We start from the raw sequence: 19,106 nt of genomic DNA, 5'->3' as shown, positions 1-19,106 counted from the left end.
AGCCAGGGAACTCCCAAGGGACACCCCAGAGGAGGAAGGCTCAAAGCCAGGAGATTGGTGGTGGGACACTGACAAGAGGTCAGAGGGCGAAGAGTGGAGGGAGGTGTTGGATGCTGAAGAGGCAATGGGATTTAGTGAGCAAGGAGAGCCTGTGACAGGGAGCAGTTCAGACTCAGAGGCTGAAGCAGAGGAGGGGGGCCAAGAGGAAACATCTGGCAGAGAAGGAGCCTTAGAGGGGGTTGAAGGCAGGGACCATCAGTCCTGGCCACTGCTCCACAGGGGCAATACTTGCTGGGAAGTGTTGCTGAGTTGTGTGCTGTTTGTTTTAATAAAGAGTTAACTTCTCTGACAAACTCTGCTTCTTGCTTTCTGACCTGCGTCTGACTCCAGTCCTGACAGCAACTATTCATAAATAAGTTGTAAACTTTAAGCAAGCAGGGCCGGCTCTAAGGCAAGGCTGGGTGGCGCAAGGCGCCAGGGCGCTGGGCCGCCAGGGGGGCGCTGTGCTGTGCACTGCACCCGCTAGACAGCTGCGCTGGGAAACGGGGCAGGGGGGGATGCCGGAGGGATCTTTGCACCACGGTGCCAGGGTGTCAGATATGCTTAAGACAGCCCTGTAAGCAAGGATACAAATAATGACTCTAAAGTAATGAAGATGTGTCCTTATCATTTAATATTACTCCTACATATTGCTTGCAAATAATTTACACTATATGGATGATGTAAATTATCAGATCACCAGAGGAGAGGAGGATGGCTAAAGGGTTCCAGAGTTCTAGGATGTTTAATTGATAAATATCTAATCCAAGAAACATTTCAGTTCTCTAGGATGAGAACTTGCATGTAACCAATCACAAAAAATGTTCTGGGAAAGGAAAAATTTGTTCTAAGGTTTTCCCTTTTTTTCATGCATTGGAAGGATGATGCCCAGGAAGCCTGGCCAGCACTATATGTGAACTGCCTGTACACCCTATAGCATGTCCCAGAATCTTCTCTAATGCACAGGGTTCTTTGGTAGATGAGGTGATGTAGAAAGACTTTTAAAAAACGATTCAATTTTATTTTATGTGGAAGCATTACATGGAATCTGGTTAACCATGGAGCGAAATACTGTGAACAGCCAGGAATCTAATGGCTCCGTTAAAGGAAAGTTATAAAAGCCACATAATGCTTCCCTGTTGTGTGAGAACACTTTAAAGGTGGAACCCATAAACCCAAACTATTAGAATTGTCTGTAGCTCACAGATGCGCTGCAATGAGGAACCGCTATTAGAAGAGTACTCAAGATTCAGTTGTTTATTTATTTCAAAGAGGAAATCCCTCCTTTTCTGTCATTTCCCCTTAAAATACAGCCTTCTTGGAACAAAAGCTTAGATCTATTGTTCGATAGCAAAAAAATTGTTGCAAGTTCTTTTTCATTTCACCACTGTAGTTCATTTTCTAGTTACTGGTTTTGGAATTGGCTTTAAAAGCAACTTCTGTTCTTCCAGGACAGCAGCTACTTTTGATGGTTATTGAGAAAAGCTGTCAGGTTAATTGAAAATATATTTGCAGTGCTGAAATTTTAAAACTAAGACTGACAAGCATATCTTTTGCTCTTCCTTGCAGATATTGCAGTCGTGGAGATGAGTGACGCTTTCCGTCAGCCCTCCCTCTTCTATCACCTGGGAGTCCGAGAGAGTTTCAGCATGGCCAACAATATTATCCTCTACTGTGATACAAATGCAGACTCTCTGCAATCATTGAAGGTAAGTGATGCTCTTGTAGCTTGAAAAGATTGAAGTCGGAGGGGGACCTGAGAATTTCAGAGAAATGTCTTATTGCATTGAGGTAAAGTCCTCTATGCTTACTCAATTCTCAGTTTTGTCATCATGATTTCTTAGCAGCTGGAAAGGAAAACACAAACAGATGTCAAACATACAGGGTCAGTGTGGTGGGGTAGTTAGAGTGCCGGGCTAGGACCTGGGAGACCAGGTTTCAAATCCCTATTTGGCCATGAAGCTCACTGGGTGACCTTGGGCCAGTCACTGCCTGTCGGCTTAGCCTACGTCACAGGGTAGTCATTTACAAATAAAAAATACTATGCTAAGGGAACCACAAAATGTCTTTCCACTTACTCTTGCTTGCTGTCAAACTGCTTCAAAGCTCAATGTGAAAGGAACCTGGAACAGAGGTTTTGGAAATCGCAGTAAGCATCCAAAATGCATTCCATGTCTACTTCACCCCACTGTGGCTAATTTTACTGTTGCATTAAATTAATGTTTTAAAATTATTGTATTCCTCCCCCGCCCCTCTGCCTGTCCACCTGCCTGTCCCGCTCTTTTTGCCTGCATTGATTCCCTGTTGCTCTTTGAACCTTAAATGTTCAAAGGGCAATGCGGCAAGAACTGACTGGTGGGACATGTTGAAGAACAAATTTAAAAAATGAAATTAACTAGCCCACAGAGACTCTAGTTCAAATATACCCACAGAGTTGGAAGGAACCCAGTATGTCATTCCTGTGACAGGATATCCTAAAGCATCCAAGACGGATGCCCATCCAGTATATGCTGGTAAATTCAAGGGAGAAAATAGCAGTACTTCCCTAGGCAGATCAATTCATTGTTTCATTGTGATTACAGTTAGGGAGTTTTTCCTAGTATCAACCGCATCGTACTACCCTAGCGAATTAAAACTACAGAACCATGGAGGGCAAGCCTGGGTGTGATGAGAGTGCTTGTACTATCTGAGCCTACAGATGTCTGATCCTGCACAATGCATTCCACATTAGCCCTACTACAGGTATTTGACTTAATTTGACAGCGTATGACATTCAGTTGTTACAACTGCAGAAAGCAATGACTAAGGCACTGCTTTTACTACCCCACAGCTGGTTCTCCCATTCCACACACTCCCCAGCACCCCCCAGCTGGTCTCACTTCCTTTTTAGAAACCTGTGAGCAAAAAACAAAACTGAAACAGCAGCTGATGCAAATATATGTAAACATACATACACCTTGTGATATATAGGAGCATCAAACACAGAACTGAATCAGTATGGGATTCTGAGGTGTATCAGGCTGCCGGTAAACACTTGACTTTTTGAAAAGGACTTTGCTGCTTGGTTATGTTGGAATTATTACTGTGGTGTTTGTGTGGGGTGTGGGGAGGAGGATTGTTGGTTGTTATGAGTGGGTTTTCCTTGTTGCTTTTTCTGTATTTCAAATATTACTCCTGTATTTTGACTTGTTAGCTGTCTTGATTTGTCTGGGAAGTAGGTGGGATAGAACTGTTTAAATAAAAGTGAACAAAATCAGTTTTAACCACAACCCCTCCTTCTGCACAAGCATACACCTTATCTTACTTCAGGCCTACAAATACTAAGCTGATTGAACAGATGAAGTTATGTAGCTAACCTGTGGTTTCCTCACATCCCTTCTATTGTGTCATTCAGAAATAGTGTGGAGCATCTGGGTGCTTTTAAGTCAGTTCAAAGGCGTGTCCATGGCAACTGACAGCACAGCAAGATATGCATAATGATAACTGATGAATATGAATTTCCCAATAATAGCTACTAGTATTTAATATATTGGATAAAAATAGTTGTCAAGTAGCTGTGCTGGTGCAAATCTTCAGAATGGACACCGTAACGGATTTATTAACAAATAATCTTGGTTGGCATATTGTTGCAATTTCAGCTGCTAACAGGAATTGGTAACATTTGCCCAGTTTTGTATCTAAGGTTGCCACAATTCCTTACTCCTGCACCTTCAACAACAGTCTGACATGTAGCATTACTAATCAGATTGATCAGTCAATCCATCTACTACTTAATGCCGAAAAAGGCTTCTGAATGGATTATAAAATTACATTACATAACATGGTTAAAATGTACAGCATTTAAAACGTACAATAAGACCATTCCATGAAAACAGCACGGCGGTTAAAACAGGAGACTTAGGTCAAGAGAATGCCTTTGTAAACAGGTGTGCCTTCAAAAAACAGTGGAATGCCAATGCAGATGGGGCTCTCATATTTCGGACGCCGGTGCTAACATCAAAAAAGCCTGCCTTCAAGTCACCACCAGTCCATAAACCAGAATGATGAATCTTTTCCTGTCCATTTATCTTCATGCTAGTGAAAGTGTCACTTTTTAATCTCTGTGGTCCAGGCTGTTGTTAAAGGCACAAGAGAAGGTTCAGTAACTGTATCTGTGTCTCTTGCATTCAGTACAAAGGGAATTTTCCCCTAGGCAATGGACTCCCATAAAATAAATGCAAGTTTCCAGGGACAAGCATAATGACATTCAGGTCCAAAGTTCTGTATTAGTTATCACCTGTAATTTATACAGATTGATATCTATCTTTTTTTCTTTATAGGAAATTATTTGCCAGAAGAATAATGTAAGTATGTTTTTTCAAAAAATAGTAAATTGTAGTATGAATTGCCCTGTGACTTAGCTGAAAGTTTAAAAGTATGCCACTCAGCTTTCTCTGACACACATATTCCATATATCTCTCAGGTCAAAATGCCTGAATTTCCAGCAGCAAATACTAGAAATCACATTAATTAACCTGTTGCTAGTGCCATGCTTACCATTTCACATTGTCTTTACCAGGTTTTCTACAATTTCTCTCCTTTTCCTTCACACAAGCAAACTTCCTTGATTCTTACCCCCATGCATTCCCTTCTCCCATTCCTACTCTTATTTCTTCCCTTTGGCTTGATTTTAAGCAAGTTGCTTTCCTGTTCCTGCTTTTGGAAACTATGTACAGATAGATAAGCTTCCTGGTTTTACAAATGTCCAGGACTGATAAACTGCATTTAGCCCACAATTCCCATACAACATCCTCATGACACAAGGAAAGCTCTCATGATCAGACTAGAGGCTCATATAGTCTAGCATGTGGTTTCTTATGGTTGTCATCCAAACATCAGATGCTTCCAGGAAACCACAAGCAGGTTGTTGCCATTTGTCCCTCAACCTATGAGATTCAGAGGTAGACCTCTAACTATACAACTGTTGACTAAGGCTTGTCTTGAGTCTTTTTAGGATTCAGCAATTTGTTGTTGGAGCAGAATGTGGAAGGTCAAGTTAATTTGGGGATGTGGCAGAAGAATTGCTCACAGGCTGCTTTAAAATAGTGCACAAAACCATATAGGATTGTGGAGCGTGGTTCTGCTTTCAATGAGAAGGGTGGTGACAAGGGGGTTATAGCAATGACAACTTTAATCTGTTTTAATATTTTAACCTTTGTATGTTTGTAATCATGGTTGTTAACTTTTATTGTTTTACCTTTCTGTAAACCACTTTGGGGTTTTTTGTTTTTACAATCAAGTGGTGTACAAATTTTATCAAACAAACAAACAACAATGGGGAAACACTTGTTCCTCAGCTTTTCAGAATAACCATTTGTTAGCTGAATATGGTTTTCTTTCATATTTGCCTCAAACTGTTTGAACTTATTAGGAGGAAGGAAGCTGGCCTTGTGGGTTTTCTCCTTTGGTTGGCACCACAGTTATCTAAACTGTTCAGTTTGTCAGATGGAACAGTCCTCCTTCTCCTCTCCTTGTGTGAAGCTCAGGGGGATCTCTTGACCCCCTCACCTAGCCAGTATTGGGGAGAAATGGAGGGGAGCCCCATTGTGTGAGTAGCAGTCCTTCCACAAGACTTTGACTGGCGGGACTCATTGGGTGAGTGCATTCCCAAAGCACTTTATAGACAGCTGCAATCATGCAAAGGAGGAACAGTAAGAGAGCTGGGCAGGAAATGTTTGGTTTTTTATTCTATATATTTTGTGGCTATATCAGGAACCAGAAATGTGTTTGAAAGAGATTATATTTTAGAAACAAGACACAGGAGGCTTCTGGATATTTCCATTATGCAGACATGTCTTTCGATCTTGAAGTGTTTTGTGCTGTTGACACCTTAATATGCTCTATCTCGCATGAACAGGTTAAACTGGTATCCTCTGGATGCCTGTCATAAATCTCTATAATGCAAAGTAGAGTAACCTGCCATATTCATATGTTGCTGATCTCCAAGTCCCATCACTCCCAGCCACCTTATCCAACAGTCAGGGATGATGGTAGTTGGAGTCCAACAAGAGCTAGAAGAGCATAGGTTCCCCATCCGTGTTACAATAGATATGCACAACATGTTGGTTTTGAGGGGATCAGGTCAAAGTTGTTGAGCTTTTTGTTTAGGGAGGAAAGTCCCGTTTTGGGGCTACAACTCAAATCTGTTGAGCTGTTTTTACAGCTCAGGAGGAAAATGTCAAAAATGAGTAAAGGGGTAAGGGGAAAAGTTGCTCACCAAAAGGTCGCTAAGGAAACAGCCTGCCTCACAGCAAAAACTCCATCTTCCATTCCACCGATCATGCGAAAATGGAGGACGGGGCAAGGGGCCGGGGCTGGGGCCGGATGCTCTTATACCAACACAAAGTAAAAGGAGCCCGCAATCAACCAGAACCTCCCGGGGATCGACCAGTCGATCCTGATTGACCTATTGGACACCCCTGCCCTAGTGGAAAGCTGTTCAAGGGTCACATTTTAGAAGTGAAATCGTGCACCTTTGAAACACTTACACCAAGAGTGATTTCCTGTGGAAACAAAGTCTTAGTAATTCCACTCAAGTTTCATCTCCTTGAGAGTTTTTTTTAAAAATTTTTTTTAAAAAACAAGGCTTGTAGTTTAAATTTTTAAAAAGCTCTTCAACAGCCTTTATCATGACTGTGCAAAAGGCACCAAAGACTCAGCAATCCCAGCAGAAGGCTGCAAAAAACTGAACTGCAAGCATTGCAGTTATTTAAAGCCTCAAACTTCAAAATGCAATCACATCCTGAATATTGCATGCATGGAATTGCATAATGTATGGACTGCTGTTTTCATATTTGCAACAAACTCAAGTCTGCTGAGGACTGTGCCCCTTCTGCTTTGATTTCCTTGGAGCAGATATTTCTAATTTCACCACATCAAAGCTCTTAACCCTCTTAGCAACTCTCAGATGAAGAGCTAATGGTTGGAAGGGGATCCAGAGGGCTATATGAAATACAAGTGTGGGCGAGCTTCCTCGCCCCTAGCTTATCACACTCAAAACAATTGTGACAATTGCTCCAGTAATGAAAGAAGAGAAAGTTTGTCAACATTTCAATATCCTGCAAATGTGTGTTGGTCTTATCCCTATTAGATAGCAAGTTAGATAGCAAGTTGTCTATTTTTCTCCTTGTAAAAGTGGAGTCTCTGCTGTATATTTGTATTAATCACAATATTAGCACATGTTGACTTGATCGCTGAAAATTATGTGAGAAATGGGCTTAATAGTGTGCTCTAAATTTTGCCATCTGTTACAACTGTTTGAAAGGAAAACCCTGCAGAGAAGTACTTTCAACAATAAGTCTTACGCAATACGGTTATTATGGATGGTCTCTGAAAGAGACACAGCAAGGGCTGTAGAAAGAAGAACTGATTCATCACTGACTCATCACCATAATAATATTGGCAATTTTGCTATCACACTAACCAAGCATAAGTACTGAATGACGTAATAATGAATGCTGTGAGATTACCACCTTGTCGTGGTGTAGTGGTGACAGGCTCAATAATGAACGTACCGGTACCATAGCTTCTCTAAAGCTGGCAGGATCTTTATAGCCAAGAGGAGTTGTGATTATTGCACAGAGAGGGAATAGAGATAATACAACTGTTAGCTTGTTTATTTGGAAACAAGTCCTAATGTGGCTTAAGGAAACAGGACTTTGTAATTCTAGTCTTTTGCTATAAGTTCTCATTAGGGTTGTGCGTATTTCAGTAACAGAAACTAGATATCTTCTGAGATTTACCTGTAATGTTCCCTACAGCAGTATAACACTGATAAGGACACACCGTAGATATACCAAGAAACTGATCTTACTCTGCTTGAGCTCTTTGACACCAAAATGAAGTTTCAACCATAATTTCTAAAATGTGAAAGCTCACAGTGTAGATGAGGGCACAGGGGGACACTTGCAAGCCCCACTCCATGTCCTCCTCAGTTCCTGGCCTTCCCTTTGTTATATGAAGAAGGTGTGCAGGGGGATTCTCTGAGTAGAAGCCCCTATAGGCCTTCCACACACAACATAGAGATGGTTGGGAACCGAGGACATAGGAAAGTTGAGGGCAGTGCTTGCTTCAGTGCCTGTGCTGCCCCCAATCCACAGATACAGAGGTTTGCCTGAATACTCAAAACACCTGAACACGGCATTAACATCCACTGTAAATAATCTACCATGTGGCCCTACTCCTTCACTCGGTCATTAGAAGCTTACCTCGTAACTGTTCCAATGAAATTATTTGCTTACTTCATACAATTTATATACTGCTTGATTGTAAAAAACAAAAAACAAGCCCCCACCTCAAGGTGGGTTTTGTTTATCTCTTTGTGATCCTTGTGGTTAGTTTTGCTTTTGCTGTTGGGTTAGCAATGCTTTATTGCTCTGTTGTTGTCCTCTGCCTTGCATCCACATGGGTGGAAACGCGAAATAATAGTAAGTAAGTAAGTCAGTCAGTCAGTCAGTCAGTCAGTCAATGTTTATTACGGCAAACAGCCAGCATATCAAACCAGAAATTCTGCAAAATTCTCTACATAAACAATAAAAATGACTGATATGGGGTTTTAACAGTCAATATACTAATTAAATGTACAGTACTTAAAATACAGGTCCAGAGGAATAAAACACCATAAAAAAAGAGATTTAAAATAAGTAAGTTAAATAGTAATCATTCAGTGTACCACTGAGCTTGCGAACAATATCCTTTAAAAAAAACAAACAAAAAAAACTATTTACAAACCCAAACCTGAATTGTTTTAAAGCAAATGTGAGCCATCTGCATCCTTTGGTCTAATGTTATGAGACTCTCAGCCCTCGGCCAACAGACAGACAGATAAAATAAAGATGATGGAAAGAAAGAAAGAAAGAAAGAAAGAGAAAGGGCTGTGCACTGTCCTCTTTGGGCTTTGCCCCACTAGCTGCTAGCTTTTGCCCCGACTGCAACTGGCATGTGGTCCTTGACAGATAACCCCCAAGGGATTGTGGTAATCAACAGAAAGAAACATTGTCAACCCCTGTTTTAAAGCTTCAACAGAATAGCATTGAATATAGGTTGCACTGGGTTATATCCAACTAAGTCATACTCAGATTAGATTTACTGAAAAGAATTGACATGTTATTCAAGTCCATTGATTTCAGTGGGTCCATTGGTTTAGCTTTAATAAAGCATTCTCATGCCGTAATTCATACAGAGTGTATATTTTTATTTCTCCTGCAGATGTGCACTGGCAACTACATATTTGTACCATATATGATAACTCCCCATAACAAAGTCTACTGTTGTGACAGCAGTTTTATGAAAGGACTAACTGAGCTGATGCAGCCCAGCTTTGAACTTCTGCTCGGGCCAATATGTTTACCTTTGGTTGACCGTTTCATTCAGCTTTTGAAGGTGGCACAGGCCAGCTCAAGGTAAGGATCCTCACCATAATGCAATCTTCTGCCAAATTCACATGCGGAAGCCTTTCAAGAGGGGGGAAAACATCAGTGAGACAAGTATAGCACATGGTAGTAGCATCCAAGGGATGAGAATCTGGGTGTTCTTAGGTTGTGCAGTGAAGTGGTCCCATTCATTCAAGGACTTCTGCTTGTGCAGTTGCACTTCCTCTTACTCTTCTTCCATCCCCCCACACTTCCCACCATTCTACTTTAGGGTTGGGGAGAGTCCCGGAACAAGTTTGTGATGTGTGCATGTCAGGAGATGGTGGAGATGTTTTATTGCACAAGCACAAGCGTTTATGCAAATGGGACAACTTTGTCAGGTGCAACCTGGTGTGTAGGAGCTAGAGAGAACCCACAATCCTACCTCACCTTCTTCAAAAGCTCAAGAAGCTGAAGGGACTACCTGAAAAGTAAAAGGTGGGTCTGGAAGTGAGGTGAGGTGAGAATATTCTCTGGAGAATATTCTCCACAAACTGTAAATTCTAATGTAAGAACCAGTTTTATAACCCACATTTTAAAAATCTAGTAAATAATAAGTCAAGCTGTGATATTGCTAGTGTAAATAATGAATAATGACCTTTTTTTTGATCCATTTACATTACTGGGCATTGTGTTATTCACCATTGGCAGTTCTGAAATGTGAGCTACAGGGGAAAAAAATTTAGTTTTAAAAATATTATTCATTTGATTTGATGAACATTTGAATTTGGATGTATTTCAACTATATGTAATAGCCTTTTTTCTATGATTCTTAGCAATTCTATATCCTTGGGCATACAGTGTTTTGTTTTGTTTTGTTTTTACAGAAAGTAGCTTTAATGCTTAATACACTTAAAGTACCTAGGCCTATACAATCAATTTCAAGTTTTGTGCAAAAAATCAAAGAATGTGAATTCACTGCATTGCCCCATTGAGTAAAAGTATCTGTACAGCTTTTGGTTGCCATCTGAACAAGTTTACCCTTGAATAAACATGTATATTAACTAATTATATCATTTTCAATGCATTAAAATGAATATTCTATTTTAAATGAAATTTCTCTAATATTCTCATTAATTGAGCATATTCTCGAGAATATTCACCAAAAGATTATTCTCAAGAATTTAACATCACTAGGTCTGGGAGCGGGAAAGACACACCATTTCTTTTTGTACCCCTCCCACTGAAAATGAGAAGTTGCCCCAGAAGAGCCTTGGTCTCTACAAGAAAAAGAAGGGCACAACTCTCTCCCAGCTTCCAACACCCCTTACCATGCTGAACTATGTATATGAAACATGGAATGTGACTTATGTTAATGCATCCCATGATTTGCGAATATTTTGTGTTCTTCTGAATTTAAAGGGATGAAGCATGTTATATGGCTGCATTACAGAAGTGATCAGCTTTCAGTTTCTTGCATTCATTCCATGTGTGCAGCTCTTTATTGCAGGGTTGGGGAATCTATGTCCCTCCAGAGGTTATTGGACTATAACTCCTATCATTCTTGACATCACCTTTCATTACCCTTCCCGGTTCTCTTACTGCCAGTTATTGTCCCCAGTAGCAGTAGAATGAGAGCCCCACATTCGTACTTCATCATTGTGTCTGCTATAGAATTAGGTAGTCAAGTAGCTGTCCTTGAATATTCAGGCTTAAATTGATAGTTTTCTTTTCCATTCTAGTCAATACTTCAGGGAGTCAATTCTTAATGATATCCGAAAAGCACGTAACCTATACACGGGAAAAGAACTAGCCACAGAACTGGCCAGGATACGACAACGGGTAGATAACATTGAGCTTCTGTCTGCTGACATTGTGATAAACTTGTTGTTGTCTTACAGAGATATTCAGGTAGGCTCCCATTGTTTAATTTGAATGTATTGCTCCTGTTACTCCACCCAACATATTTCTTCTCACTACTAACATATTTAATCCATTGTAACAAAATCATACTCTGTTCACTGTTCCTAGAAGTCAGATGTGCCTTCTTCCACAGATATTTCAATCCAGTTCCACCTCCCAGCCGGTTTTCCACACACACACCGGTCAGTCAGCTTTCTGTGGCTAGCTAAACACACAAGGCCCTTATTTTGGAGGAGGCTTGCCCCCATTAAGCCCCCCCCCCAATAAATATGTTTTTCTCCTACTGTAAGTCTGTATTGATTTATCATTGGACATTTGCCTTCCTGGTGGGGTGGGGGATAGATATTTAACAAATAAATAAGGTAAAACCTTTGTGGGTTTCCTGAGCCTGCTAATATTTCCCTCTAGAGCGGCAGTGGAGAACCTTTTCCCTCTAGGCCAGTGATGGCCAAACTTGGCCCTCCAGCTGTTTTTGGACTACAACTCCCATCATCCCTAGCTAACAGGACCAGTGGTCAGGGATGATGGGAATTGTAGCCCCAAAACAGCTGGAGGGCCAAGTTTGGACGTCACTGCTCTAGGCCATGGGTAGGCAAACTAAGGCCTGGGAGCCAGAGCCCGCCCAATCATCTTCTAAATCCAGCTCGCGGACGGTCTGGGAATCAGCGTGTTTTTACATGAGTAGAATGTGTGCTTTTAGTTAAAATGCATCTCTGGGTTATTTGTGGGGCATAAGAATTCGTTCATCCCCCCCCCCCAAAAAAAGATAGTCCGGCCCCCTACAAGGTCTGAGGGACAGTGGACTGGCTCCCTGCTGAAAAGGTTTGCTGACCCCTGCTCTAGGTCTCTCTTATCTGCCCTTACAACACTTCCCAGTTCACACCCCCTCAGTGGCCCTGCTTCCCATCACTGGTAATGTTTCATGGTTGAAATATGTCCTTCATACGATGCTGGCTGAACTTCCTGGACACTCGGAAATTTTTTATATAGAGTGGCTCCTTTCAGATGCTAATTCTAATGTGACAGCAAGGGCAACCAAGTTCTGTGCTAGAGCCATAAAAATTCGGCCTGACTTAAAATTACAGGACAGAGCTAAAGATGCTCCAGTGCCATTATTAGCTGTACCCGCCCAAGTAGTGATACCTGCTTTTATCTAATAATTTTATAATGGTGAAAGTTTAGACATATTATTTATATATGTACCCTCCCAAGTAGTGATAATTCTATTATCTAATAATTTTTATAATGGCTATAGATTATATTTATTGTATATACTTTAAATTGTATATTGGATTGTTTGATGTATAAATGTTTGTGCTGGTCGAGAACCAACAATAAATTAACTAACTAAACTAACTAACTAACTAACTAACTGTCCTTCAACCTTGGTAATGCCTATCACACAAAAGTAAACTTTGCATTAGCTTGCCCGCTTTTGTCTCTGACCCCACCCACCATTGGGCATGTGGCCCTCAGAAGCTTGCACAGAAGGGAATGTGGCCCTTGGGTTCCACACCTCTGCTACAGAACATGGGTTTTGGCTACATGAGCAGTGAGTGGTACACACACTGGAACATCAGAAATAGAGGGAATTAATATCTGCTGCAGAGACCCATTTCAGAAAATCCTGAAAGCAAATGCTTGACCAGTAAATGGATCTGGGTCAGCTGCTGCTTCCAGTGAAAAGAGCATGGTGACGCATGGACAAATGGCTCACTGGCACTTATGTCTCACTGCAGAGTGAAAGCCTTCATGCAGTTGCCAGATTTAAAAACAGAACTTTGTTGCCATGGCAACTTTGTGTACATCTGTGCCTAGGCCTGTGGAAAGGGGTGGGTGTATAATGGCTAGGATTCTGAATTCCTTTTTTAAAAAGTCTATTATATTATGCATATTGGAGAACACTGTGTTAAGTTTGGTAGCTGGGTTATAAAGAAATTATGTGAGAAAATTCCATGCCTATGCTGGGACTTTTAGTGCAAGTTGAAAGAGTCCCAGTGCAACATAGGAAGCTCTCTCATACTGACTTAGATCCTCTCCCTTGCTATAGCACAGGCACCCCCAAACTTCTGCCCTCCAGATGTTTTGGGACTACAATTCCCATCACCCCTAACCACTGGTCCTATTAGCTAGGGATCATGGGAGTTGTAGGCCAAAACATCTGGAGGGCTGCAGTTTGGGGATGCCATGCCAAAGCACTTCACAAAGTGAATGGGGGGATCACTTCTACTAGGGTGAACCCTACAGTAGTTCCTTGCATAGTATCAGATGCCTATGCAAGGAACTACTGTCAGATTAAGCTGCAGGAGTCCCAGTGCAACATAGAAGGCTGCCTTATACTGCCCTGCTCCATATTGCCCCCATTGACTGGCAGTAGACGCTGTATTGTAAAGTGAGTGCTCTGCAACGGAGCTATGGTCCTTCCACCATTCATGTACTTGGTTCACATGTTCCTGTGATGGTGTTTAGAAACTCCTGCTTGGAGGAGGGTGAGATAGGAGAACTCACTTGTATCTCCTTGCATCATTCTAAATGAAAACTATTTTAAAAGCCCTTCTGTGGAATTCTAACAGCCTATGGTAGCCCATGTAGTCCATACAGTCAATGTTCTGCTTCCTGTGCCCAACAAAACCTTATATAGAAATCCACTTCCGGTATGACAGGAGCAGCTGCTGTTTGAGTGAGAGATCTGGAATTATTATATAGCTATCCCAGGAACTGCACATTATATTTTCTTGGTTTCTTAGGCTGCTTTCACACGAGCCCACACATCCTTCATTCACTTTTTTATGGGGCACCCAGACAGCATCGTTGTCAGCCTGCTGCATTTCAATGTTTTCTGTTAGCATCTAATGGGTTTTTTGTTTTTTTGACCTGAGTTGTATTTTATTTTGTTTAATTTTTGCAGTAAAGCAGCAGCCTGTCTACTTTGGAGACATTTCCTCCTTGTAAATTCAGTCTGTTTTTAGTGCTTCCTGATACAGGTGGGGGATTGGTGATAACTAGCCTATGTTAATTGCCCTTTGAATAACCTCTCTTAATTATACCTGTGTCAGTTTCTATTCCTGTGTATGGAGAAAGCTTTCATTATTCATTTTACCTCATTTGTTATTTGCTATTAATAGTTCCTTTTCCTATGAAAAAGAAATATGGCTTAATTATACTTAATTCAATCACCACCTGCACCCCTTTTTTCAGTTCAGGGGCACATTTGGAATTCTGGCACCACAGAATATGCATTTCAAAAAAGAAAAACTGGTTCAGAACCAGCCCACAAACACACAAAAAGGCATCAAGATCTACTACTACCCTACCAACCAATATAACACAGACTGAAAGGGAGGCAACCCTCCCCAAACCCTTATTTTGGTGGGTGGGCAAGTTGCCTTGGTGGGTGCTGCATTGGGGACATCAGGCTTAAATTAGTGTTTTTAAAATGAACAGTGCAATTTGATGCATGTCTGCTTAGAAGTAAGTCATTCAGTGGGACTCTCTCTCAGAGGGTTGCAACCTAAATGAAGGTGGCAGTTGAAGCTGAAAGAGGATGGTTGAGTAAGAGCTCTTTCATTGGATAATGAATAACATTATGATTATAGTGTCCACTTTAACTTGTGCCCCTTCGGGTGCAACTATTAAATCATTTTGTCATGTCAGAAGTACACCAGGAAAGTTTACTCTTATTTTCCTTTCTTGCTGTAATGACTTAAATAAATCCTTTAATTCTGTTTCTTGGAAGGATTATGATTCTATTGTGAAGCTGGTAGAGACATTAGAAAAACTTCCAACCTTTGACTTGGCTTTGCATCATCATGTGAATTTTCATTATGCATTTGCACTGAACAGGTAAGAGCTTTCCTTCCTAATGAAATTTTGTTGGTTTCATGTAAGTCATTTCCTTAAATGTTCCTTCTACAAAGGCTTGAAGCTTTTCTTAGCTTTTTCAGTGGAACTTCTTGTTCGAGTCATATGTCTCTTTCTGCATGCCCCCCTGCCTTCTTTACCTCTTCTTCTTCTTCCTTCACACCATGGGAGTTAGATTTGGCTTTCCATCTGTGTGAAAATCGATATTTAACTTTTCTTTCTGCAAATGATTATGAAAGCAGTTTGATCAAATAGAAAACATGAAGAGACGATTGTTGATTGAACAATCCATGAAACATACTCAAAAGCATAAAGTACAAATCGGCACAATTCTGGCCAGACGTGATGTGCAGCATGCACACTTACGTAAATGTGCACAATGTACTGTAGGCATGTAATTGTAAGCAGGCCTTGTGCCCTTGCAAGAATACAACATGACTTCTCTGTGGCTGAAAGAATTAGCCTGTATGAATACTCTCTTAGGACTAGAATGGTAGGCTAAAATTTTGAGCCGTGGTTCTCTAAATTGTGCACGAGGCAAACTGAGGGCATGGCAGGGCGCAGTAGGGCCTGTACAATTGTTAAGAGAAATGAAATCTCTGTGTTGCCTCTTTAGTATGTTAGTCACTTGGTGACTTATTTATGATCGGAGCCATCAGTAATCAAATATCATTAAGATTTCATTGCACCTGAGGTGGAGGCAGTTTGCTCACTTGGAGCTAGCCTAGATATCTACATCAATGGTGTTCCCTGGTGGAAACTGGAATGCTTATGGCTTGAGGGTCTTAATTTACATAATGAATTGTGCCAAACAATTTAGCTAAGTCATCTCTATTCTGGTGTGGAGTTTTTGATATATCTGTCTGGGATAGTTTACGGGTCAAAAAATGAAGCTTAGTCCAGTCAAGACAGAGGTTTTGTTGGTGAATTGTGTGACCTGTGCAGTGGTGTTCCACTTGTTCTGGATGCACTCCCTCAAAAGGTTTTGGAGAGCTGAATCACCCAGTTTTGTTACTGGAGACCAATTGGCATCTATGCAATACAGTACCTTTTACCAGCTAGGGCAAGTTCTCCAGCTATAACTAAAACGAACCCTCTGAGGAAGAGCCAGTTTGTTCACAGCATGTCTGGTGCAAAACATTTGCTGGAATGTCTCTACATTGAAAACTATTTTTCCTGTCTACTTTTGTAGCTCAAACTGTAGCTTGCATCAGCTATGATTCCCCTTGGAGGGAGAGAATACCTGGCTACTGGGATCCATTTCCTGGTAACCTCCAAATTAGACTGAAGTATGTGGGGTTTCCTCTGAAGACATTTCAGAAACTTCAGTTCAAAACAGGGATGCTCGACTATTAATTGGGAATGGCTGTGGGAAATAGTTGTTTTGAAAAACGAAAACACTTGCTGCCATTCAGTTACCAAGCACAGTCAAAGGTTCTGTTGTTTTTAAAAGCTCAAAACAGCTTAGGACCCAGACACCTCTAAAAGACTATTTTTCCACCTGAGCTGACCAAACTTTACAGTCCTCATCAATGACCCTTCCTTGAGTCCTCCCACTCTTCTGAAGCTGAGCTGGTGGTGACTCTGCTGTGACCTCAGTTGTCCTGTGTGGAGGTGGAATGCCTCTCCCATGAGGCTCACTTGGCACTGAATCTGATGTCCTTCTGACACCATGCAATGATTTACCCAGACCTTCCAGCATGTCATTGAAGCTGGTTTAAACTAAGGGGTTTTTCCCCCACTGATTCTGCTGGGTTTAAGCTTGTATTTGGAACAAAGTATCATATCCAGTTTGGGGACTTGTGCCTTGCGTGTTTGATAAGCAGAGAGCAAAGTGGCAACCGGGAAGTAAACAGGTGAGAAAAAATTACACTGCAAAAAATCTGGAGCAAATGTTGCCACCACTTAATCAGCATTTTACAAAATGGTTACATAACATATGTGACATGAAATGGACTCTGTATCAAGTGAATCTTTAGCCTCTTATAGCCATGTTAAATTTCTCACACCAGTCAGCTTTCTAGATGGAAAGTTGAGGACAAAACAGAGATAAAATATAGTTGGAATGATGTGGAGAAAATCTAATTAGTTTGGTGATTTTGCCTCTCTGGGCATTCTTTATTTGTTCATTATTTTACAAAGCTGCAAAGCATAGAAAGGCGCTCTTTGAATGCCTCCTTCATTGTGTTGCTAGGGAAATATGGAGAGGGCTGCTTACCCAGGGATGCTTCAAATGTGACTAATTTCCTGCACGTATAGCTTCTGTGTAGAACAGCTATACAAACAAGGTCTAGATTACCATGTGTGATAATTGTACAAGCAGCAAAAGAAATCTGTATTTATAGAGTCGATGGTTGGTTTGTGTGCTTTCTCCTACTTGGAAATGCTGTATGCTAGAATCGGTTGCATTAGAAGCAATTCTGCATCTCAAAGAAATTTGCATTATTTTGAGGTCAGTCAAGGAATGAATGTTTCTGATGATCATGAGAACATGGAATGGGAAGACCTTCAAAAACTGGTCAGTGCAAGAATGGATTCTCCCTGCACTGACCAATCAGCAAGTAGTTTTATTTTTAGATTTCCTACTTGAGAGCAACAAACTATTTTTTTAAGTCAAAAAGCCTCAACTGACTGTGACAGATTATGAGATCCATTTCCTGTTGCTACCTTTATTGGAACCCATTATGTTAAAACTCCAGATGAAAATCATACTGCAAAGAGAAACTATTCTGTAATATCTGAACAGAGAGTTTACTAAAATGTTCCCTGTTTCGTATGCATTATGTCAGACTGCCAGAGGCCTACAGTATAATTTTCTGTGAACAGCAAAAGGAGAATGTTATTTTCATTAAATTAAATGAGACAGCTATCTTTTCTCCCTGCCTTGCCCCCCAGCTCTATTCAAATTCTAATCATGCCAAAAGAACGTAACAGAGACAACAGAGAATTATGACAAATTCAAATTTTTGTATTCTTTTTATATATATATATAAACACACACAGGCGAAATCTTCCTGGAGACAGACAGAAAGCTCTAGATATTATGATACCTCTAGTGGAACATGAGAGTCAAGTACCTTCTGATATGTACTGCCTTGTGGGACGGATCTACAAAGATATCTTTCTGGATTCTGGATTTACAGATACAGAAAGTAGAGACCAAGGCACCTTATGGTAAGTAGCACCATGTTACATCCTTTATAATAAAGTGCAAGTGTCTCTGCGTCCAGTCCGTGTGTCCGTGGGATTGCGCTACTGCGCATGTGCCCCACGGACAGCCGTTGGGACTTGGAGCGCAGAGACTTCGGACGGGATAAACCAGGACTGTGAGAGAGATTACATGCTTGCATATACACAACCATAGGGAAAAAAAGTGTGCGGCTTCCCCTTGCCTCTGCTGCGCTACTGAAGGATCTCTCTCTTTCCTCCTGGTTTCTTCTCCGTTAGAGGGGAAGGAGAGGAGGCAGACGTGTGCTGGCGAAAGGGAAAGGGAGGGTAGGTGGGTGTGGATAGAGAGAGTGCGCGAGCCGCAAGTGATGCGGCTGCTGGGCTGAAGGATTGTTTAGCCTTTACTGAGGGGCGAAAGCAAGAGAGCGGGCGTGTGGGCACACCCGCGGGGGAAGGGGGAATCAGTCCCTGGAAGTGTGTGTGGATTTTGGGGGGGGGGGTGTTGGAAGGGCTGCTGCAACTGGGACCAGCGGGGGGGGGGGGAGAGAGAGAGAGAGAGAGAGAGAAGAGGAGTAGAAAAAAGAGGGTGGGAAATGGGGAGGGAGAGAGGAAGCTGAGGAGGCAGCTGGCTAATTCTAGCACCCGTTAATTTAATGGGCTTCATGATACTAGTGTCTACATAATTTTAACAAAAACACTCCAGCTGACAATAGGAGTGGGAAATGG

The 19,106-nt window shown here is 41.4% G+C and overlaps 1 protein-coding gene across 4 annotated transcripts in view; it reads left to right on the top strand.

Annotated features, from left to right (window-relative positions):
* The window catches only part of MAP3K5 (mitogen-activated protein kinase kinase kinase 5), a 107,547-nt gene that overhangs the window by 32,497 nt on the left and 55,944 nt on the right, over positions 1-19,106 (top strand). For all 4 annotated transcript variants that reach the window (XR_004692177.2, XM_060272706.1, XM_035108893.2 and 1 more), the window contains exons 2-7: positions 1,609-1,748; positions 4,359-4,382; positions 9,286-9,479; positions 11,171-11,339; positions 15,088-15,194; positions 18,216-18,386. Coding sequence is in view for 3 of the 4 variants with exons in the window: in XM_035108893.2 (XP_034964784.1) it covers positions 1,609-1,748; positions 4,359-4,382; positions 9,286-9,479; positions 11,171-11,339; positions 15,088-15,194; positions 18,216-18,386 (805 nt within the window). In the remaining variant the exon portion in view is untranslated. The remainder of the gene's footprint in view (positions 1-1,608; positions 1,749-4,358; positions 4,383-9,285; positions 9,480-11,170; positions 11,340-15,087; positions 15,195-18,215; positions 18,387-19,106) is intronic.

The sequence above is a fragment of the Zootoca vivipara genome, chromosome 3, assembly GCF_963506605.1.
Source record: "Zootoca vivipara chromosome 3, rZooViv1.1, whole genome shotgun sequence".
NCBI classification, from domain to species: Eukaryota; Metazoa; Chordata; class Lepidosauria; order Squamata; family Lacertidae; genus Zootoca; species Zootoca vivipara.
The sequence above is the reverse complement of the archived record's forward strand: the minus strand, read 5'-3'. Positions and strand labels throughout refer to the sequence as shown.